The 24,761-nt window shown below is 36.1% G+C and overlaps 1 protein-coding gene across 2 annotated transcripts in view; it reads left to right on the top strand.

The window, feature by feature from the left end:
• Nucleotides 1-24,761, top strand: part of LOC150102965 (sorting nexin-14-like) — a 793,179-nt gene that overhangs the window by 411,325 nt on the left and 357,093 nt on the right. For both annotated transcript variants that reach the window (XM_090397844.1, XM_090397845.1), the window contains one exon: nucleotides 5,620-5,669. In XM_090397844.1, the coding sequence (XP_090253970.1) occupies nucleotides 5,620-5,669 (50 nt within the window). The remainder of the gene's footprint in view (nucleotides 1-5,619; nucleotides 5,670-24,761) is intronic.

The following is a 24,761-nucleotide window of genomic DNA, read 5'->3' as shown; positions in this document are numbered from 1 at the left end:
TATATCTTAGCAAAGTGAGTACTCATTAATTGAACAATCTCATTAGCTTCTGACACTAGAGTACCTTCTACATTCAGTAAAGTTATTCTTCCACATTCTTTCTTTTGCTTGCAGCATAATGATAAAATTCTTTTGGATTGCTTTTAGTTTGCATAGCCAATTTCTTTTCATAACTCCAGTTTAGCCTTCCACACGATAATTGTTACTCTTCTGGCCTGCACTTTATATATTTCATAACTCCTCTTGCTCTTATTTTCATGATATTCTGTCCACACCTCCTTGTGGATCTCTTGCTTAATAAGGTTCCACATCCATTTCACTCCCAACTTAGTTATTCTTCAGACACTAGGGATACTTTCAGCTATCCTCATTTAAACATATTTTCAAAGATTCCCATGCATTGCTGACATTTTTCCCATTCAGTAACTGATATCATGGGACATCATTAAGATAGTATTCTCTTAACTTGATCATAATTTCCAACTCTATAGTTCAGCATGTAACCTGTTCTAATGGGAACATCAATATAATTAGATTCTTCCCAAGAAATCATGGCATGATCACTGTCACCAACTGGTGGTAAAATATTCATTCTTAACAGAGACTCCTTCTAACACTATGAACAAACCTAATGCTCTTTGACCTCAAGTTCCTTCTTTCACATGCTGCTTGAGAAATTTGTTTTGCAACAGTTTAATAAATTGTTCTCTTCATTCTTATCATGAGATCTCTCTTCTACCCAATCAATGTTTGGATAATTAAAATCACCCTAATGATCATTTATTTAGTACCCATAAGGCTTAATTGACAATGCATTTCTTCATCCCGTGCAACTGAGTTACCAGGTCTATCGCAATATCCCACCATATATTTCATTCTGTCAGCTCTATTCATGCCCCAGATAGCTTCAAACCCACTGCGACATGGGACATCGTGTTACCATCATTGCATTTCTACCCTAACTGCACTTAAGTTGTCTGATATCATTAGTAGTATCTCTCCCATCCTCTCTTCTGTCATTCCTAAAAAATAGTATATCCATTACACTTGATCCAAGTTACCATATCTGATTCTGCTAGCCAGGTTTCACTAATACCAACACTATTAGGCCACATTGTATTCAGTAAGGCCAAACTCAACCCCTTTGTTTTTGATGCTCCTGGCATTTGTGTATAGACATAACAAATTACCATCTAGCCCATTCTTATAATTAAATATGCAATCTATTTGGTCTTGTTGTAGAACTTGTTCTACAACAAGATAAGTAATAAGTAATTTTTCCAGGTTCCTGATGCCAAATGAATTCAAGTACAGGCCAACCCTCTTATATGTTAATGTTTTTTGAAGAGCTGGAGGATATATGCATTGGATAAAATGGTATGGGGAAGATTTTTTCCGAAGAAAGAGGTATGTGGAATTGAAGGATGAGTACGAGAAGTAGGTTTGGTGAGTTTGGAGCTGAACAATATATGGATGTTTATCTGCAACTACCTATGTTTATACAAATAGAGAGATGAGCAGTATCACCGAAATATAAAACTATAGGAAAGTATAATGCAGAATAGAGCATCAATGAGGAAATCAGTTTAGTCGGTGTTAAGTGAATAGCTCTCTTCTGGATGGATAGAGTCAGGCTGTACAGATTGGAGATTTATAGTGTGTTAAGATATGAGCAGAAGAGAAATAATGTTCAGAACAAAAAAAAAAAAAAAAATACCAAGAGGCTGTGGACATGATAGGCTAGATGTGATAGCCATCTTAAGAAGAGAAATCTAATCTTGATTGATGAGCTGAGTGTTATCAAAATTGAGGGAGAGTGAGGCATGGTCTTTCTGCTAGGAAATAAGGTGGGATTTTGTTTTAGTAGCATTTAAATTTACTAAATTATCTTCAACACTACTTGAAAACAGCTTGAAGATTGGTATTTAAGGCTCATTGCCCATAGAAGATCTTGAAGGTTGTCATCTGAGAAGTAGCTCTAACCAAGATATGTGTTTGAGAAAGAGAGAGAGAGAGAGATGATCATTCATATATAGAAGAGAGTGTAGATGAAAGAACAGTGACTTGGGATTCCCTGGCATTGATGGAAAAGTCAAATGGATTAAATTGATTCATGTAATTTGATGGAATAATTACCAGAGACAAAACTGTCAATCAAGCTTTTTCTCTGGTCCTCCTCTCCTTTATTCTCACAAAGGAGACGAGGAGACATGGAATTATGATGGCAAAATTGCTCATTTTGATGAAGAGATAATAAGTTATGTACTAGAGATGGAACTGGACTGAAGAAATATTTATAGATACTTATACTTACACTTGTAAAAATAATATAGAATTTTATTCCAGAACTCCAGTATATTTCATTTTATCATCTTTTCCTTGAAACATGTGAAATGCTGTAAAATTGTCCCCACCTTAACCACTCTGACTGTGTTCCAATCTCCAAGCTTTGGGAAGTGATTAGTATTAACTGTTCATCATTTTTAACCTTTGCAAACGTTTACAATTGTTCCTTTAAACTAATAGTATAATAATGCCAACTCAGCTGTAACCAAGATATGAGGCAGTAAGCACATGCTACATGACTCATTCTTATGATTCGTGTTTTGAATATAATTTATAATTACCAGTCTCTCTTCTTGATTATGTGACATCCATGTTATATTGGGTGAAATATTTCAAAGTTTTTGAATAAAATTCTATATTGTTTCTACATGTGTAAGCCCTATAAGTATCTATAAATAATGTCTGGTACATTTGTTTCCTTGAAACAGTTGGACTGCAGAAAATTTAAACTAGAAGTGTGGGAGGAGGGAGGGTAGTAGTTGAAGTTTGGTGGACATTCTGCAAAGATGGCCTAAATATGTCTTCAGAATTACTTGGATGGTGAAGAGTACACCGATAAGCAGTTATATGGAGATTATTATTCCTCTTTATAAAGCACTTAATAAGGCTACTTCTGAACTATACTTGTATATAAAGAAGTGATGGAGAGGATCCAGAGGAGAGCAACAAAGTTGTAACTGGCCTATGGAATGTACCCTATGATGATAGATTGAATCTCTGTTGGTTACAAAGACACAAAGGAGAGGAGGATATTTAGAGAAAGAGGCCGATTAGTTTTTGTAACCCAGGACTAATTGACCTCTCTCTCTAAATCTATGGCTTCATCAATTTGCTTCTCTAGTTCCATCACTGCCGTATATGCTTGTGATATCTTCATCACATAGTCCTGACCATAACACTTTGCCATGTTAAACTAGCAGTCGCTATCCTTTGATTGCACTACCAGTCTTTTAATCATCCTTCATGAACTCTATATCATATAAGTTATTAAAGGAGTTTTTATAGATTTGACACAGAAGACTTTTTCAGTGATGTAGGAAGGAAGAGAACAAGGATCACACCCTGGAAATTGTGTAAGAGGGCAGTTAGCAAGTGTATTCAAGCTAGATTTTTTGCTTGGAGGATAGCAAATGGCTGAATAGATTGACAGAAGTGGTTGTTAGTGCTTTGATGGTGAATGAGTTCAAGCAAAAGTATGATGAGTTTTGTGTGAATTATGGTTACTATGGCCTGCAATGACACATGAAAATGCCTGCAAAAATAATAATAACACAGAGAAGTTCTTTCTTCAAAACGGTAAATAGAAATTAATCATCTTAAAATGTAATGATGCATAATAATTTTTTAGAAAAAAAATGCAGACAAAAGACATTATTATCATCTTCAGACCTCCACGAAGTCAAGAACTCATCATCGCAGCCTGTCATACACACAGCTCATCATACTGTGCTTTAAATACATTCACGTGCTCTGCATCCACCACACTTTCAGGCAATGCATTCCAATCATTCACCACTCTCCATGCAAAAACTTCTCACTCCTTTTCTCATACCTTCCTTATATAGCTTCCAGGTATGAACTCTTGTTCTTCTCCCATCTCCCACCATTCCATGAATAGCTACTTCAAAACTAATCTAATGATAACACATTACCAACTTATATATCTCTATAATACCCCCTCCTCTTCCTATTCACTACACTCTGCAAATTACATTTTGTCAACTTTTCTTCATACTAAACAACATTCCAGAGACCAGAAACTATCTTTGTCAATCACCTCTAGTCCCTTTCCAATATCTCTTAATCCTTTTGAAGACCAGATGATCAAATCTGTGCACAGTAGTCCATATGTGATCCAATCAAGGCCTTGTACAATGGAACCATAATCTCCCCCTTCTAGAAGTTACGTTCTGTAAATTTTAGTTTTCTATCTTTCATTTCATCACCTCCTCTAATATATCCCCCACTATGTCTATACTCTACATCCCATCTTTGTTTTCTGAATTTTAAAACCTTACACTATCAACATTAATCTGGTAACCCTACTTCCATGCCCATTCACTCAGTCTGTTTAAATCTTCTTCTAAAGCCATCATTTGCTCTACTCCTTGTAGTTTTCCGAAACTTTTCGTCATCTGCGAACAACTGAATATCCACATTCAGACTTTCCCCAGTATTGTTAGCATGCAAGTTAAACAGTAGTGGCTCTGAAACAGATCCTTTAGGCATACCACTGTCGACTTTATTCTTCTGAGATGTTGCTCACCCATATACAGCTTACTGATACTTATCAGATAACCAATCTCTAATTCAAAACACTAATCTGTTATCCAACCCCATTCATTCAAATTTAGATGATATCAACTTATCTATCCAGACATGTTCATTACACATCTAGTGAATAACACCAGTATTTTTGGTTTTCTAATTTTGTACATTTATTGTAGGGTATTTCAAATTTGCACATAATACTGGACAGTAGTGTAGGATCTGACAAGTTTTCTTTGCAAGAATCTTCTAAAATTTAGGATGATTTCCTGTGATTGAAGAGAAATTAGCAGGTTCTGCTTTAATATGCATAATTATTTATAATGACCTTAATGTTATATTAACAGAACCTTTTTCTATACTGTATTTAAATATTTTTTATGCTGTATGTTTCTCTTTTTTTCCAAATTTGAAAACTCATTGCTGGATTTATTGTATTATTAAACCCAAGAAAAACTACAAAGGCAGGCATCATCATTCTCTACATTCAGATTCAATGTTTTCCACCAATATTTCCATCTTGCTACTTGATGGATAATTAAGGCAAGGTTTGATAGATGAACTCTACCTATTATGGTTTATAGCTATTTGCTATTAGATTACTCTATCCACTGGATAGAAAGTCTAATAAATTAGCATAATAGCTACTTGAGATTCATGAATCTTTTCTTTTGAATATTTTTCTTAATATTGTTTTATAATCAGTGGCCAATTTGTCAGGGTGCTGAACATGTACCATTTGAGTTTCAAGGCATGTGGTTTTATATTTTATATAATGATCATCAGAAGTTTGGAAACTTCTGCTATAACTGTTAATAATAATAATAATAACCAATTTATAATTAGTATTCAGAAAACTGTTATTCAGAAAATGGCTCATATTATTGCTAGTAAAAGTAATGCTTTCACTACATCTTCAGCTATTACCCACTCTTAACATTTTTAATACATTTAGTTTAATCCTTTCAACATTTTTAATATTTTCTGTACTAAATATTGTTTCAGATGAAGGGCAGTTTTATGTTGAAGAAGCAGGAACTGACTTAACTGATTTTGTAAGTTTTTGATCATTAGTTATTATTTCATGTTTTTAAATTCAAGGTTTGGAAATGAATGAAATCTTGCGGTGAAATTCTAAGTTTTATTATTAATAATAATAATAATTATTGTTTTTATGAATTCTGTTTTTGTCATGCTTGGAGATGTTTCTCTGTGAGAAAATTAATTAAAAAATCAGGGTGCTTTGGGCACTTGCATAAAGATGAATAATTATAAGTGAGGGTGATTGGGACTATGATGGCATTGACAGAGAGTGAACAAAAAAGTGACAATATGAAAGCGGTGTCAGTATTTTCTGTGTTAAATATTATTTCAGATGAAGTGCAGTTTTATGTTAATAATGATAACTGCAACAATAAAGAAGGGAAGTTGGTTGTGGAATTAGCATGCTCTGCTTGTTTAATGTAGTCAGGCATCGAAGATTGCTAAGTACCTGTCTTCCCAGTGGTCAGTTGTCATGCATACAGAAATATAAGGAACAAAAGGAAGGAGGTCATGGCACTTGCATATGCAAATTAGCTAAAAATTGTTGTCTTAATTACATCTGGGTAATAAGGAGGGATACTCTTATAGAATTAAGATGTAATAGGTATATAATTGTATTTGGGCAAGGGTTGAGAGAGAAAGAGTGAATAAGAGGGAAAGATGGAAATTGTTATTATAGTCTTCAAGACTATTATTCTATAATAGTCTTGAAGGCTATTGACTAATGCCCTTGAGGCTAGTGACTAGAATAGGAGGAGGACTGTAAACTGCATAGACAGTTAATGGATGAGTCACCTCAACAAGAGCAATCATTGTGAATGATTTAAATTAGGAGAAAAGAATTGTCTTTTGAAAAGAGAATAATGAAAAGGAAATTCATAGAGTTACTGAGAGAAGAATGGGCAGCATACAATGGGAGAGACTCATAATGTGAGAGTGTTGGATTTGATTATAGCATCTGAGAATATGTCCACAGTTATTATGCTTTTCTGAATATTCTTTTCATTTGTTGAGAATGATCATGACTTTTCTAAAAGGCTGCGGGGCATGTGGAATCATTGGTTTTAAAAGGTTATGACTAGAACTATAAGCAGATAATCATGATAAACCTAGAAGGTAGCTTAAATTAGCACCCTGGCATGAAAACTGCAAGAGAAAGGTGTTAGTAGTAGTAGAATTATTGGGTGACAACATAATTATATTCATGTTGTCATCCATATTTTATCCAAGCATGAGCAAACCAAAAGTTTGCACTGGAAGTATAAATTATATATTTAGTTTAATCCTTTATCCAAGTGTAAGCAAACAAAGTTTGCACTGAAGTATCTTCAGGTCTGGGGCAACTCGTGACAAAGGTGGACTAAGTTCTCATCATATATATTGCAATCCCATAATGCAAAAGCCATCTCCTTGTGGACATGTATAATGCTATGCATTATGGGAAGGGTCACTACCCAGACCAGTTTCGACTTTTATTGAGGTCTCTTCAGTGGGAGCCAGACCCAGAGGTGATACCAAGGTTGAAGCAAATCTGTCTTCATGACCAGGACCGGCACATAGTATTTTTCTTGTGTATGCAATTAATGTTCGGCGCCTTTCCAAAAAAAGTTTTTTTTGAATAAAGTGTGAATAAAATAAACAGGAAATGAAAAACAAATGAAAACTGCTTTACAGTATAATGTTACCTACGGATTAATCCTGCTTATACAAATTTTTTCAAGTTATATAAATTTTCAAAATAATATAAAATAGTAATATAAAGTTAAGCGATTTATTCAAATATTCTTTACATTAATTTTGCTAAAAGGGACTCATCTGGCTTTCATTTTAGCGAACTCCTGTTGCAGTACATCAATGTTAATAGACTGAGCAATATTATTTTCTATTGAAATTAGTGCCAAACCATTTAGTTTTTCTTCACTCATGCTTGATCGCATGTAGTTCTTTATTAATTGTAATTTAGAAAATATTCTCTCTCCCTTAGCAACTGAAACGGGCAAAGTCAATAGTATTCACAAATGCAATCAGTGAATTTGCAAAGAGGTCTTCAAGGTTGTCGATTATTTTGTGTCTTTGCCACCGCCCTAACAGCCCGCTAATATAACAGGCTCGAATGTCGGGAAGAATGAGTTATCAGTAGTAAGCCAACTTTTAGGGCCGGACCACATGCATTCGATCCAATTAAAATTAGGATACGGCCCTTACACGGAACTCAACAATTAATCATAAGTTGATTTATGATACATCAAAAAATAAAGAGCTATTTTAGGTATATTTTCCTAAATTTTAATCAAAAATTACAGTGATATAATCGGGTCCAGGATACAATTTCAGAATTTATTTTTTCGTTTCCGGGAAGATCTGAAGGGGCCCAAACGGAAGACGACGTACATTCATAATTATCTGTACCATTCGTTGTTCGTTTAAACTCTCATCTCATATTTTTTGACATCTTTTAGGCGCCTTTTCTTCTGCGGCGCCTCTGTATATTGCACACTTTGCACACGCCACCAGCCAGGCCTGTTCATGACTGAGTTACTTATGTATAAAGAGAAGTGGAATTCACATTAGGTTGCTCTTTGAATCCCAGATGCACAACATACTACTCACAAGGTGTGTACAATGCCACATGTAGTATTAGTATTACAGTAAAACTTTGCTTAACACGATTAATTAATCCATCAATTAATGTGCGCTGAGCGAAATCGCACTAAGCAAATACAATAACCAATAAAATAATTATAATTCATCTATCAGTTAGTGTAAATTTTAAAAAAAAAATAAAAAATTAAGTATATGCTATATTAGAGGATAAAATCATCAAAGTTAATAAAAATCAGTTGCTTAAATTTTTACTTGATGTCTAAACATTTGATTGAGCTACTTTTTTTACACAGAAATTAAGTAAAGATGTTTGAATAGTGCTTTTTCATCTTGTCATGCAATTTGTGATAGCTGGCGATTGCTTTATCAAGATTTCTGTGGGCTTTGAAGCTTCATTCGATATCAGAATCAACATCAAACAAAATTTCCGTAGCATGCTCAATGTAATTGAAACTAGCTCAAGTTCTTTTGCAATTAGCTTCTTAGTCGTAGTATTCTCTTCTTGTTTGCACTCCTTATCTTCTTCTTCATATGCATGCCGTTCTTCTAGTTGAAGGAGATCATTCTTGCTTAACTGTTCTGAATGGGGATCAAGCAAATTTCTCACATCTTCATAATCCAGTTTATTAAATCCAATTTCACTCTTCAAATGTTAGATCTTGGATTTTGCACACAATAAACTAACATAGGCTTGGAAAGTCGCCTTCTGCATTGCCTTCTAATAAAAGCATAAGACAATCTTTAGATACTTTGTATCCTGGTTGAGATGCTTCAGTTTTAGCTAAGAAAGTTTTGTTGGCATACACTTTCAAAAGAGACTAGTTTCGTCGACATTGAATATTTGATGATCGTCATAATCATCCTCCTCTAAATTAAAGAAAAATGAAGGAAAAGTGATTGAGCAAGAGAACCAAGTTTGCATGTGCTTTTGCAATAAGAGTTTCAGTCAACTGTTGAGTGTCGCCAGCCACCACCCGCAGCACTGCCACTGTCCACTGGCTGACAAGTGCCGCCGCTCACTGCAGATTAGTGACAAAAAATTTCGCATAGCATAAAAAATCACATTAACTGATTAATCACTCGCTTAAAGTGGAAAATAGTATCATTTCACTCAGTCGAGTTAACTGATTATCTCACATATCGAATTCACGTTTAACGAGGTTTTCCTGTATTTCCCGATCTACATGGACTAGAGGCTCTTTCAGAGGTCATCTTCCAATAAACCACAATACCCATCATACTTCACCTTGTCAAGACTCAGCAAGTCAGTGGAGTATTCACCCATCTGCTCTGGCATTGTATTCCACTCATTCACCAACCACTCTTCAAAAATTTTATTTTTCACACACTCTGATGACCTGTTGTTTTCTTACTATCATATAATTTAATTACCCTATACAATATTCCCCTGATATATGTATGATAGGCTCCTCTCACCAACTTATGCGTATTAATCGTCATTCCTTCTCTTCCTAAGTCTTGCCAAGCTCTAGCTCTCTTATTACATTCTCTTCATCAGTCTTCATTTGTCCAAAGCCCTAACCTATTTAGAACTCTTGAAATCACATTAGAGCTGTCTGATATTGCTCTCCAGTTTCCATCATCAGGAAAAATTCTCCTCTCAAACTATATTATTCATATATAAATTAAACAACAGTGGTCCCAGAGATTGTACTACCCTGCTTTTCACCTTTTCCTTTATGACCTCATACCCCCATACACTTGTATCAGTCAACCATCAATACCAGCTGACTATTCATCTCGATCTTCCTCAGTTTAACAGTGGTTTATTGTATAGTATTCTGGCAACTTGCAAAATCTCAAAAAATTACTGTATCTTTTCTTTTCTTTCCATTATCTTACTGAAGCAAAACTTTCTATTAATGAACCCATGCTTTCTCTTTGGAAAGATTCTCATCAATCTAAGTTTAAGCTTGCATATCGTTCTTTTGAACACCTTCACCAGTACACCTTATAAACAAACTATCTTATAATTAAAAGAAACACGCATATTAACTACAGTGAAAATTATTTAATTGTAAATATTTCATCCTAAGTATCTTAGGACATCATCAGTACAGTACTTTAAAACAATAATAGGAATAACATACAGTTAGGGTGCATGATTACAAACTATAAGATAGTTTTTTTTTTTTTTAAACTATCTTACAGTTTGTTTATAAGACTAAATGAATGCACTCTTATGCAGTGGCACTGTTTTTCTTTCTTTCCTGTCCCGAGGCTGCTAGACTTGTTGAACAGCTAAGTCAAGGGCACTGACACTTATTAACATTAAGCTTTCTTAAAATTCCAAACACTTCACATTCCTGAACTGCCAGTCTCACCTTTTCCTTTCCACTGCTTTATGACATTACTTCAGCTCATCAGCATGAAACATACACAAAATATTCATTCACCATTTCTTCTATATCTTAATGTATGTTACCTGCTGGAAATGTGTACTACTTGACATTTCCAGCAGGTAACACAGTCTTCCATATTCATTCTTTATCCTAATAGCAACATAACTTTCCTAGAATTCTCTAGGATTTTGTTTTGCATCCTCATCTAATCTCCTTTCATATGCCAGTTTCTTGTTCTCTGTGCTCACACCATCCTGTACCTTATACTCCTCATTCAGCTTAGGAGTACTTTCTTTATACTCTTACATAAGATTCTCTTCTTTAATAGTTGCTGCATAATTCATGATCCATCTGTTTCATTCACACTTTGTTTATCTGCTTATCTTTAGGAATAAAACCTGATGTTGCCATCCATAAATGATCTGAAACTGTCCCAGACATTACAGATTTCCCCTCTCTTCAACTGATCATTCCACTGCAGGTCACCAATCTATTACCTTAGTGCACCATATTTTCCTGTTCTGTAATTCCATACATCTTTTTCTGTTCATTGAAGCTTGCACCTTACTAGGCATATGATAGAATCATAAGATTACTTTCACTACGTAGTGACATCATAATGACTTCTTTGATTATCGCCATATGAGACATGAATATTAAATGAGGTGTTATTATTCACTTATGATGTCACTTCCCAAAATTAGTTTCATCATTGGAAGCTAGATTCATAGCGATACTGAGAACTATCTCAGTGGCTGAATCAACTTTTCCCTACTATTTTACTAAAAATAAATAAACTACAAAAAATATATATAATTGATAAGAATTGCAGAAAAAAATAATCCTTAGCCTAGGATTATTTCTATATTGGCATGAAAAGGTATGTGTTCACCTCACATGTTAGTTTATTTTTAATGGTATTGATGAGAACACAGACTGATAAGAAAATAATACTATTTATTAACTTATTTGCTGATATTTCGTTGGTATTATATCCAGCATCTTTAGAGCACAAAACACAGTTGGTTACAGTACATGAAACAACAACATTCTGATGTAACAATGGGACTAGTTTAAACAATTGAAACAAACAACACAAAGACTAAAGTCCTAATAATGCAGCATCTATGTTGTGGGGAAAAAAAAAAAAAACAGAGAAAAAGCAGGTATTAATTAGATGACTGTCTCCCAAATTTTTGGTAAATTTATACAGCCATACTTGTTGAGGTTTGGAGTATGTTTCAGGATTTCTGTTGATTCCAAAAACAATCTCTCTCTCTCTGACTTATGACTTCTGTGTAGTACTTTTGTTTTTTTCCAATTGATCCTGTGTGCAGGGATATCTAAGGCATGGTCTGCTAGACCTGACTTGCCATAATGACGGCCGGATGTATTTTTTATATTCACTGAGTTGGATGTCCACAGTTCTTCCTGTCTGTCCATAATAAGCTCAATCACACAAACAGAGCACTTCATAGATTCCTGGATGTGATAAAGAAGAAATTCTGTCTTTGGGTGAATGGATGATAGTTGCCAGTTTGACATAAGGTTTAAATACGTTGTGTAGCTGATGTTTATTAAGCACTCTAGATATCTTTTCAGATGTGCCTTGAATGTATGGGATGGTGACAGTTTTGCTGTAGTCTTCTGTGGTAGACAGTGGGTGGGGGGGAATTTTTGGGGAGCATTTAGTATTTTTTCTATCCATTGGGGATTATAGCCATTGGCTAAGAAGGTGTGGTATATGTGAGTGAGTTCAGCAGTGAGAGCATTGCCATTGAAACAAATCTCTATAGCTCTGTGGGTTAGTGTTTTAGGATACCATACTGTTGAGATGGGTGATGGTGTGGCTGTTTGTGCAGATATCTTCCTGTATGTGTGGGTTTTCTATAAACTGAAAAAGATAAGGAACCATCTGGAAGATGTGTGATTAGTGTATTCAGGAAGGACAGAACAGTCATTAGTTTTTATTTGTTCTAGCCAAAGCACTGGTTTGAGAGTGGCTGTATTGATAACCAGCTTTTCCAAATGTTCTATGTAGAAATTGGCTGAGGGGGGGAGCCCATTGCTACCTCATCTAATTGTATATTTTCCCTTTCCATGTAAAATAACCTGCATGTACTGTGAATTTAAATAGTTCAAATATATTGGGGAAAGTGTGGCTTTAGTAAATCAAGGGTTTCAATTAACAGTACATTTGTGAATAGTGAAGTGATATCAAAACTCACCATTATGTCTGAACTTTTTAAGGTATAGTTTTCTAAAATACTTTTTAGGTGGACAGAATTTTTAACAAAGGAGGGAGAATTGATTGTTAGAGTGGCTAGTAGTTTAACTAGATGTTTATTACTATTACTACTTGACACCTCCAGGGAGTCCAAAGACTCGTTGAGGGAGGACACCTACTCTACATCTGTATGTCTCCACCAACCAATCCACCAACTACACCAACACCATCTACCGCCAACCATCACCACTAGTATTTACACAGACAATCACAAACACCCATGCCCATGGCAGGATTCGAACCCGCAGCCTTTTGGCTGGAGAGCAGATACGCTGACCACTCGGCCAACCAGGCCGGCCTTTTTAGCAAGTTTGTATGTGGGAATATGTGTGTTTATACTATCCACATTAGGGCTTAGGGGTGTACCTTGTTTGTGAATTTTAGGTGCTCCATATATTCTGGATGTTTTAACATGGAAGGGTTTGAGTTGTTAACTGATTCTTTAGGCCAGGAAGTTACTTTTTTCAATAATTTGCACACTTTATTCTCAATTATTATTATAACACATCCAGGGAGTCCAAAGACTGATCGAGGAGAGCACCTACTCTACAAATCTCCGTTTCTACCACTCCACCAACCGCAACTACCTTCATCATCTACACCAGGGTGTCCCAAACTGTGTTTCAACGGAAAGTGAATGTGTCTGTGAAAAATTGTCAAAATTAATATGAGCCTGGAATGGTTTTAAATTCTGTGACAAGTTCAAACATTTTTGAAAATCAGTTGCTTATCACTTTGCGTGTGTAAATTGTGCTATTAAGGCCAGTGTGCGCGCTGGCCTTGACTCAGCCGCCTGCGGTTGTCAACACCTCCGAGCTCGAGTGAAGTATGGAGGTATCTATTCTAGGAAACATGCGGTCACAAGCAAGGTTAATGCGATGCGATGCGCTGCATCTCACCACGCCTGTAGTGTGTGCTGTTGCATTTGTGCGATGTGATACAGCTTGCTGCGGCGATAGTCTGTGCTTAGCTTTACATTGAATACGAGACAGATGATACTCAACTCTAACCAAGGTGTTCCATTAAAATTTCAGGATTTGTGAAGCGTTCTGTCCTAGGAAAAATTTGGGAAATGCTGATCTACACCAATGCCATCTACTGCTGCCCACCACCAGTATTTTCACAGACAATCACAAACATCCATGCCCACGGTCGGATTAGAACATGCAGCCTTTTGGCTGGAGAGCAGATGCGCTAACCACTCGGCCAACCAGGCCAGCAGTACTTTCATATTCTGTTGAATTCATTTTTTTTTTTTCATATTAGTTTTTGTTTCATATTAGTTATAACAATGTGGTTATTACTGTGTACCACAACATAGTGCTCTGAAATAACTGCAATTACAACAAGGTCATGTCATGTCATTGTGAATTTACCATCGGTAACCTTAATCAACAAAGCCACTAAGTGCATTAAATCCCAAAGTTAGGGAGATTGTCATTTTATGTATCCATCAAAAATAGTTTTTAATAATATTATTTATTAATATTAATTTCTAGCACGTGGCAACAGTTTTTAATTGGTAAACCACCAATTGTTGTATGTATTCCTATTTCTTTGATTTGCTTGTTTCTGTGCACTGATGATTATGTACTGTTATTTTCAGTACAAAATATCTGTACTTTCATTTCATTAAAGTTAATTACTGCAGTTATTGTATAATTTGTTGTTTATATTCATGCCACAGGTACCTTTAAAGATTAAATGTGTCCTAAAGTGAAAGTTGTTCCTCACAAACCCCTATTTGGCCTGTATCCAGCATGTTCTTCACCAGGCTTCCTTTCCACAATTTTTCTTTCCCGTTTTTCAATGTATAAATCTTACCATTTATAAATTTCATTAGGGAAATACTCCTGCAATTCTCACATTCAATTTTTTATTTTCCTTGTTATAGATAGGTACTATGAGAGCTCTGATCCAATCATCTGAAATTCACCAGACTTTCTGAATTATGTAATGTGCCCACTGTAAAACTTGAATACTTCCATATTTGAGCATTTAGGTTGAATTTCATCTACTCCAGCTGCCTTTCCACATTTCAGGTTTTTGAAAAATTTTTTTCTACTTGAAGAATGGATGTACATTTCTGCTGGGAGTTTTCTACCACCATGATGACTCTGCTTGTTTCATTTTGTAGTCTTTCAAAGTAATTACAGCAGACATCTAGAGCATCTTTATCTTCACTTTTTGGGGCACCTTTATGATCTTTGATTCCTTTTACAGTATTCTTTCCTCCACTTCTGAGCTTTTCACTAATTCCAGGATATTTTGTTCCTGATATGTATTTTCTATGTTCTTACCAAAGTCTTCCTGTGACTTTTGTTTTACCTTATGTATTTGCCAGGAACTTTCAGTATGCTTTCTTCTTTTTCTTGACTGTTTCTTTAACTTCCTGAGTTCATTATGGACTTCTGATTTTTCTATCCTTATAGACAACCTCACCACTTGCATCTCTGGCTGAATCAATCAATGTTTTCTTCAGGATTTGCCACAGAATCTCCAAGGTTTGGTTCTTGTTTTCAAACTCTTTCATTTTTTCTTCAATGATGTTTGTGTATTTCAGTCTATAGTTTATCTCTGAAAGCTGGTGGTGGTGGTGGCGCTAGTGTCCTTGGTAAATGTGGCGGTCGTGTTTAGCTAGTCTAGAAAACGTGTTTTTAAAGTTAAATATAGTGTGGCTTTTTGTCACAAATTGTGCTGCAGTTGTGTATCAGTTAGATACAAGTGTCCTTCAGTGGTATTATTGTTTAGAACTGTGTTGTATATATTGTGTTTTCACTGCCGTTTGTTTCACTATATCAACGTAAAGATGGCGTCCAACAAGAAACGTACGTCAGCGGCGCGCAGGACTTCTACTACACGAAAGGCTGGCTCAGCGTTAGATTTTTCGCAATGGATATATTGCGGAAACTGCTACATGTATGCGCCGAAAAATGTGAAGGATCTGTGGTCGGTCTGGCAAAATGAGAAGAACGAAAATGTCGACGTATGTGAGAAGTGTCGGGATAGGCTGGAGCGTTTAGGAATGGAAGCTGACATCGGGACTGTAGCAGAAGAACTTCGGCGGGAGTTTATGAAAATGAAAAATGACCTTCATCTTCTTCATGAGGAAGTGGAAGTGATGGGCAAGGAGATACTGGAAGTTAAAGCTGAGTTTAATGTGTTAAACAGAGAAATTAGGACTATAGAGATTACTTTAGCTGAAGTAACTAGAACAGGATTACATATGGGTGAGTCTTTGGTGAATGATTCAGTAATAAATAGTATGGGAGTGATTGGGAGTCAACAAAATAAAACCACAAGTGGCCTAGAAGAAATGAGATGTAGTGAGATTGGGGGGGTAAGTAATAGAGAGTTGAGTAATGAAGCTGGGAGAGTCATGCTGAATAGTGTAGAGAATGAGTCCATGAGTGTGGACTTGAATGAAGTTAAGAGTGGTAAAATATATGGTGATTCTATGATTAAGGGTATGGAGAGTGGTATGCATGAGGAGTGCTTGGCTGATGGGACAATAGAAAGAGTGGCTTTAGCAATAAAGAGAGGGCATGAAGCAGACAAGATGATAGTTATGGTGGGTACGAATGACCTGAGAGGTAGTATAAATCGGGTAGGAAAAGATTTAAGAACATTATTAGATATTGTGAAGAGGAAAAGTGTCATTGGGAGGATAGTGTGTGTGCTGCCTCGTTTTGACAATTACGAGTTAAGTAGATGAGCAATGATAATGAATGATATGATTGCAAGAATGTGCAAAAAAAGAGGTCTGGAGTTTGTTGATGTTTGGAGTGTGTTTGAAGGAAAAAGGCAGTTGTATGCTAGAGATGGACTGCATCTTAACATGGAAGGACATAAGCAATTGAAGAAGTTATTGTTTTCTGAACAAGTTGAAGTTATTGGGCAGGGAAACTAATATTGAAAAGGTAGAGTGTAAGAGAGAGAAACTTTAGCACTGATTGTGTATTTATTGATCCTTATAGGCAGAATAAATTGCAGAAGAGAGGGGATAAAAATCGGCATAGGACTACGGTAGTTAGTGACTTATATATCAGTTCTAAAGCCGGTAAAAGATCTAGAGGGAATCTGCAATTTTTGTATACCAATGCTAGAAGCATTCGAAATAAGAGAGAAGAATTTTTGGCATTAGTCAGTGAAATCTCACCAAAAGTTGTAGGCATTAGTGAAACTTGGCTGTCAGCAGAAGATGTGGTCACTGGAATTGAATGTGATGGGTACAGTATTTTCAGGGAGGATAGAGAAGATAGAACAGGAGGAAGAGTACTGTTGATGATAGCTGATGTGTTGCAGCCAAAGAAAGTAGTATATCATGATGATAGACATGTGAATGAGAGTTCATTTGAGGCAGTCTGGTGCGAAATAGTGACCAACGCAACCAAATATACAGTTGGATGCTGCTATAGGCCAGGGAGTACGGGGGGAGATATTGAATTCATGCATCAGCAAATTAGTGCAATGAGTGAAGGCTTAGTGATTATTATGGGGGATTTTAATTATGGTGATATCAATTGGAAAGAGGAAATATCACGTAGCAAAAAGGAAATGGAGTTCATACATCTTCTACGAGATAATTACTTGAAACAGCACATAACTGAAGGGACACGTGGTGTGAGAGTGTTGGACCTGGCTATTGGTTCAGAGGTTATATGCATAAGTAAGGTGTCCTCGTTACCTCCAGTTGGTGAAAGCGATCATGTGGTATTGACTTGGGAGGTTGCAAAATCTGTGGATTTTTCTATTAAGAAGGGGTATGTACGGAACTACAGGTTAGGCAATTATAACAAGCTTCGGAGTGAGCTTGCAGCCATCCCATGGCAGAACATATTGCAAGGGAAAGATGTTAGCAGTGCTTGGGATAAAATCAGCAGGTATCTGAGGAAAGCAATATCAGATTGTGTCCCCATGGTCAGGAGGTCAAACAAGGCAGGCATTAGATGGATGAGCAGTAGTATCAAGCTTGAACTGCAAAAAAAGAAAATGTTATGGAGAATTTACAAGGAGAAAGGTGATCAGGACACCCATGAGCAGTACAAGGCTCAAGCTAGGAAGGTTACCAGCATAGTAAGAAAAGCTAAATCAGATTATGAGAAGACCTTAGCCAAAGAGATCAAGGGTAATCCCAAAGAATTCTTCCGCTATGTGGCAAGTAAGAGGAAGAATGACTTCGGAAGGATAACCTTAGTGGGTGCTGATGGTATTGAGGTGACAAAATCAGATGTAATAGTCGAGTTACTGAGTGATCACTTTTCAAAAGTCTATCACCCAAATGAGGATATCTCTATACCTGTAGCAATACCTAATGTGAGAATTGAAGCTAAAGAATCAGAGGTATTAAATATATTGCAAAACTTAAATGCAAACACTGCGGTAGGCCTAGATGGAATATCAGCTCGGGTGTTGCGTGAATGTGCAAATGAATTGTCAACCCCTCTTACTTGGATATTTAATTTAAGTTTGAACTCCGGTATGGTCCCTAGGGAGTGAAAGTTAGGCAAAGTGGTTCCTTTGCATAAGGGTGGCTCTAAAACTGCGGTATTAAATTACAGACCAATCACCATCTCAGGAGTAGTGGTAAAAGTACTGGAAAAGTTGGTTAAAGACAAAATTCAAAAATGGGTGGATCAGGATATGATACTCTATAGAGGCCAACATGGTTTTGTTAAAGGTAGATCCTGCCTTAGCAATCTATTAACTACTCATAATAGAATAACATCTAAGTTGGACAAAGGAACTGGCTACACAGTGGTACTTCTGGATTTTGCTAAGGCTTTTGACAGGATACCCCATAGAACATTGTTACGCAAATTGGAGCAGATGGGAATGGATATTAAATTGGTGATATGGATAGGAGAATGGCTCAGGGAGAGATACCATAAGGTGGTGTATGGAGGAGCCGAGTCCAGAATGAGGCAGGTGACCAGTGGTGTGCCTCAGGGCTCTGTGCTTGGGCCAATGTTGTTTAATTTGTATATAAATGATATAGGAAACGGCTTAAAGGGAGATATTCAGTTGTTTGCTGATGATGCAAAGTTGTGTAGTGCAATAAAAAATCAAGCTGATGTTGAAAGTTTGCAGGAGGATTTAAATAAGCTGGTAAAATGGGCAAAAGAAAATGGATGTCAGTTCAATGTGGAAAAGTGTAAAGTCATGCATTTTGGGATTAAAAGATTACCAGCTGTGTACTACATCGATGGAAAGGTACTCCAAGAGATTGATGAGGCTAGGGACTTAGGGGTATTGGTAGATAGGGAGATGAAGTTCAGAGGACACATTGCTAAGGTGTCCGAGATTGCACATAGGATTACTTGGTTGTTGAGGAACACACTGACATCCAGAGATAAAGAGGTTATTATTCCCCTTTATAAAGCATTGATACTTCCACATTTGGATTACTGTGCTCAGGTCTGGTCACCTGGATTCCTTGGAGATGTGAGGAGGCTGTGGAGAGGGTTCAGAGATGAGTGACCAAGTTGGTGAGTGATATAAAAAATGCTCCCTACGTTGATAGATTGAGAGCTTGTGGATTGCAGAGATTGGTTGATAGGCGAAGAAGAGGGGATATGATAGAAACATTCAAATTACTAAAAGGTTTTTATAGGATTGATGCAGGGGAAATGTTTCAGCTGTGTGATAGAAGAACAAGAGGTCATCTCTGGAAATTAAAGAAGAGTGTGGTTAACAAAGGTGTCAGAACAAGGTTTTTTGCCCTGAGGGTGGTGAATGAGTGGAATTCTTTGCCTGACTTAGTTGTTGAGCTCTTCGTCTGTAAATGAATTCAAGAAGAGATATGACAGATATTGTTTTGCTAGTTTGGGTCTCCCGCGATGAGTCTACTGATTCCATGGAGATACCCGTAATAATAATAATAATAATAATAAAAGCTGCTCAACTTTGATTTGTTTTAAAATTCTCTTACACTCTCTACTTTGCAATATGCAATTCAGTTTTATCCTGCCCAAAACTAAATAGTGATCACTTCCTATTTGACATCCTCTTTATACTCTTATGTCCTGAACCAGTGGGAAAACATCATCATCAGCTAATAACATGTTCAATGAGATTTTTTCTTATTTCCTGCATCTTCTCTCTATGTGAATTTGTGCACATTTTTATGTTGGGACATGGTGTGAGTAATAACTAATTCCTGTCTTGAACAAAAATCCAGCAGGCATTTACCATTATTATTAGCTTTGCACTTTTCTACAGATTTTCCCAAAAACATTTCTATATGTCTAGTATTCATTTCCTCCTTTGCTGTTTAGGTCTCCAACTTTTCCTTTTTCATTGTGTCAGCCATCTTATCTAATACCTCATAAAATTCCTCCATTTCTTCCTTGATAGAACCTTCTGTGGGACCATAACCACCAATAAATCTCATTATTCCAGTTCTTCATTCTTATATGTGCCCACATCACTCTACTTGATATTGGCTGCCATTCAAGAAGATTATCCTCCTATTTATGGTGAATACTATGGCTACTCCGTTCTCCCTGATTGTTCTTATCTGATCATAACATTTTGTATTGTTGCTTAGAAAGATGACCTATTTTTGTCTTCTTTGTTTCAGTCACACCTGTTATGTCGATTTGATACTTACTCAATTCTTCTGTTAGTTCCATTTCTTTTCCATTGATGCTTCTTACGTTGATCATTGATAGTTTAAATCTTAACCTAACCTCAGCTGATGTTGAGTTGGAATGTATTCTAGGGTTTGTTCCATTAGCTGACTTGAAATTACATTTACTTATTACAAATTTACCAGAAATCATGCGAAGTATAATTAGAATTGCTATTTAATTTTTGTTGATTTCAAGGAGGTATATAATAATGTATTTGCAAAGGGGAAAAAGTAACTTAAGTATAAACCACAATCATGGTTTATAATTAAGTTATATATCAGTCTTATTTCACTCTTAGAATTCTTAATTCACTCTTAGTTAGAATTGAATGATATAGGGGAACATGATTAGATTTGAAATCAAGTATAAGACGTTTTTTTTTTTTTTTAAGACACCTTTAATAAGGAAATTTTCACTCATTTTGTGTGCATAGACAATTTCGAGCTTATTCTTTTATTCTATGCAGCTAATGCTTAGAATAAAGAACTCTATGCTAAAGACAAAAACTGTGAATGTAGACAAGTGAATAACTGCATTCTCAGAAGTGAACATCTCATACAGGTTACACATCTTCACCATGTAGGTACAAGGTTGATGAAGATAGAAAAATAGTCAATTTTCACCTCAGTCTACAAAACAGATTGAGATGCCTGTTCCACATCTACATTTCCTAACAGATATGGCTGTCCATTTCTTAAATCACTTCCCCACACATCCACAAATTCCACACCATTTTTACTGCACATCTTATGTACTGTCAAATCATGACTCATAATCTTTACTCTCTTGCACTTCTTATTTGCTTGTACCACCAACTCTTTTCATAGGTACAGTGACAAGCATGGTATATCTTCTTACATACCACACTTGTCACTCTCCTTCTTCTTCTTTCACTCTGCCTTATCCCATGTTAAACGGGGTCGGTGCACCAATCTTTAACCTTCCTCTTCCAAGTTCTCCGGTCCAGAGCATCCTTCGGACTCCATCCTTTCTCTCTAAGATCCTTTGTCATCTTATCCCTCCACCTGAGCTTGGGCCTGCCTCTTTTCCTCCTTCCCTCCAACTCCATATACTCCACTCGTTTACCAACATACTCCTCACCCTTCCTCTCAACATGTCCAAACCACCTCAGCCTACTTTCTTGTATCTTCTTGCCAATTGGTCCCACCTTAACCGTCCCTCTGATGTAATCATTCCTTATCCTGTCCTTTGTCACACCACTCATCCATCTCAACATCTGCATCTCCACTACCTCCATCTTCCTCTCCTGTGCCTTGGTTATAGGCCACGTCTCCGCACCATGGAGCATCGCCGGCCTCACCACCATGTTATATATCTTTCCTTTCCTCTTACAACTCACTCTCTTGTCACACAGGATCCCACTCATCTTCCTCCAATTCATCCAACCGCATGTTATTTGGTGCTGTATTTCCTCATCCAGGTCACCATTCCTCTCGACAACCAACCCAAGGTGAATTTCTTCCCTGAAATTAGCCTTTCACCCTGGAGTCGTATGACGATATCCTCGTCACTCCCCATTGACATATATTCAGTCTTCACCCAGTTAATTCTCATGCCGCTCTCCTCCAATGCCTTTCTCCACTCTTCCAGGGTATTTCCAAGCTTCTCTCGGGATGATTCGCATAGAACAATGTCATCGGCAAACAGCATGCTCCATGGTGCCTCCTTCTTGACATCCTCCACTAGTACATCCATGACCAGGTCAAAGAGGTAGGGGCTCAGAGCTGACCCTTGGTGTAGCCCTACGACAATAGGGAACCCTTCTGTCATGCCAACACTAGACCTGACACCACACTTGTCACTGTACATACCAAAATAATTCTCTCTTTCACTTTTGCTCTCTGCATTCTTACAGCATTACTAACAATCTGTAATCTTTGCTCCAGGAAAAACACAATTTCATCATGCTCTCTATTACACTCTTATATTGAAGTCTCCATATAAAATTTTAACCTAACACTCCCCTCTTTCACTTGCCTCTGATCTCTCCTCATTTTACTTCTCTATCATACCATCAAGCAATTCTCCAACCATTCTGTTGTTGGATCCTACTTCTTCTTAATCTATACTTTGGATCCGACATGATCACTATTACGATGTTCTTAAATAATTGATAAGTTGTAAGTTGATTTCTAATTCAAATATAAAGAAAATTTATATTTAAAGACTGCGCCATTTTATATCTGAATTAGTTCAAAAATTGAAGATAAACCAACTCCCAAATATCACTCCCTTTTGATGTTAATATTATATATACTGGCCGAGAATATTTAACTTACTTAATTTACCCACTTTGGTTCGAATATTTTATGAATGGTGCAGTAAAAGAGATTCAGGCAAAATACAACTTTTGATTAACAAAAACAAACATTTAATTTTAGAATCACAAATTTTACACTTAAGTTCAAATTAAGCTCAAACATTTTAACTCCTCAGATAAATTCAATCATTCAACTCATACAATGGTAAATCTGTTATCTCTATAATACAGTCTTCTCACAGTTCCTTAAGTTCCAAATACAACAAAAATTGCAGTAACACCTCTTCACAAACAAACACTTTTAAATTTACACTCTTAGCTAACTTCCTCAATGGTTACTGTTAGTATAAGGAAATTCTAGGATGAAACTCTCACACTTTTCTGTATAGGAATATTAACAGTTGGAATAATTTTACCGATAATCTTTTTTCTTCATCTACTTATACGTAAACACTTTTTATAACTGTAAACACTTAAACAGTATACGGCACTCATTAAAATAATTCTTCTAAGCAATAACTGAATTAATCATCGGTCACAATACACATAAACAAACGTTGTTGCATAAAGTACTACTGATCACTCATGAACTAAGGCAACACACAATAATTCCTTAACTTGAGGGTTTATATGCACAGTTGTTCACTCTTCTGGCATTTAATTAATTCTTTAGACACTACAATTCCAAACACAGCTATCGGTAAACTTCAATTTTACAGCCTCTACTTTTCTCTAATAACTCTGTGCTTTGCTTCAAGGTTCCGTATGTCCTTGAAAGGTTGGCCCTGAAATTGAATCTCAACTCAAATATAGCTAGTCTATTTAGTAGTCACTCAGCTGTCTTCCGTAGCTATAATTGTTATTCTACAACTTATTAGCTAACTGCCTCTCGACTAGTAGACTTTATTTAGCTGCTTGAGTGACTTGCCGACTCGCTATTATCGCACAGTGATTCCCGAATGCCGAATGCTCCGATTCCAACCTAATGCCAATCCTCTCCTTTCTCTCTCTAATCTATCTCTTAATTAATAATTTCAGCATTCATCGCTTATATATCTGTTCTTCCCGCCTAAATTATTCTCGTGATTTCTTTCTAAAACTCTTTTCAATAAACCTTCTCCTCATGTGGTGTTCCAAAAACGTGCTCGCTCACTTACATACATTTCCATGACAACCAAACAAAATATAATAAAATTGAGGTATTGCATAACGCTAAACTTCTACAAATAGGAATAAATAAAGAATATTTATATTTCAATTAATGCGCAGTTAAATTATCAAATGCAAGTTCTTATAATATTAACATAGTAATAATTAAAATAGCTTAATAATATTTAATACAGTCTTATCACTATTAATACATATATCTTTGATTAAATAATTAGATATTAGACAAAATTAAAGTAGTTATATGAATATTAAATTGTAAAATAAGTTGTTTACATTAAATAATATTTACAAGTCTAGCTTTTGTGATGGAAGATCATGTTGGATTCTGAACCAAATAATAATTACTTTAATCTCTACATAATCAGAATCCAACACTGTCTCATGTTTTGTCCCATGAAGGACTCCATACAATCTTGCTATCTCTGTCATTACCATCTTGTCTTCTCTTCATTTTCCATATCTTGTGTATTGCTGTAACTTTTGTAATAGTGCAGTATGATCTTTGACATCCTTGCACCAATAAACATGAAACTACCACCACCATCTCCATTTTCCATTTTTTCATTCTTTCTATCTCTCATACTGCATGCAACTTGGGAAGGTTCAGGGATGATCTAGAAGACATGCATCAGCAAATTAGTACAATAAGAGCAGGTCAAGTGATTAACTTGGGGGACTTCAGCTATGGAGATATAGGTTTGAGAAAAAGAGCGATCACTGGCAGTAAAAGAAAGTAATTTATACATCTAATGAGAGATGATTTG

This window comes from Typopeltis vanoorti, chromosome 9 (genome assembly GCF_054136105.1).
Source record: "Typopeltis vanoorti isolate ZY-2024b chromosome 9, IOZ_Tvanoo_1.0, whole genome shotgun sequence".
Lineage (NCBI taxonomy): Eukaryota > Metazoa > Arthropoda > Arachnida > Uropygi > Thelyphonidae > Typopeltis > Typopeltis vanoorti.
This window is presented reverse-complemented; position numbering and strand designations above follow the sequence as displayed.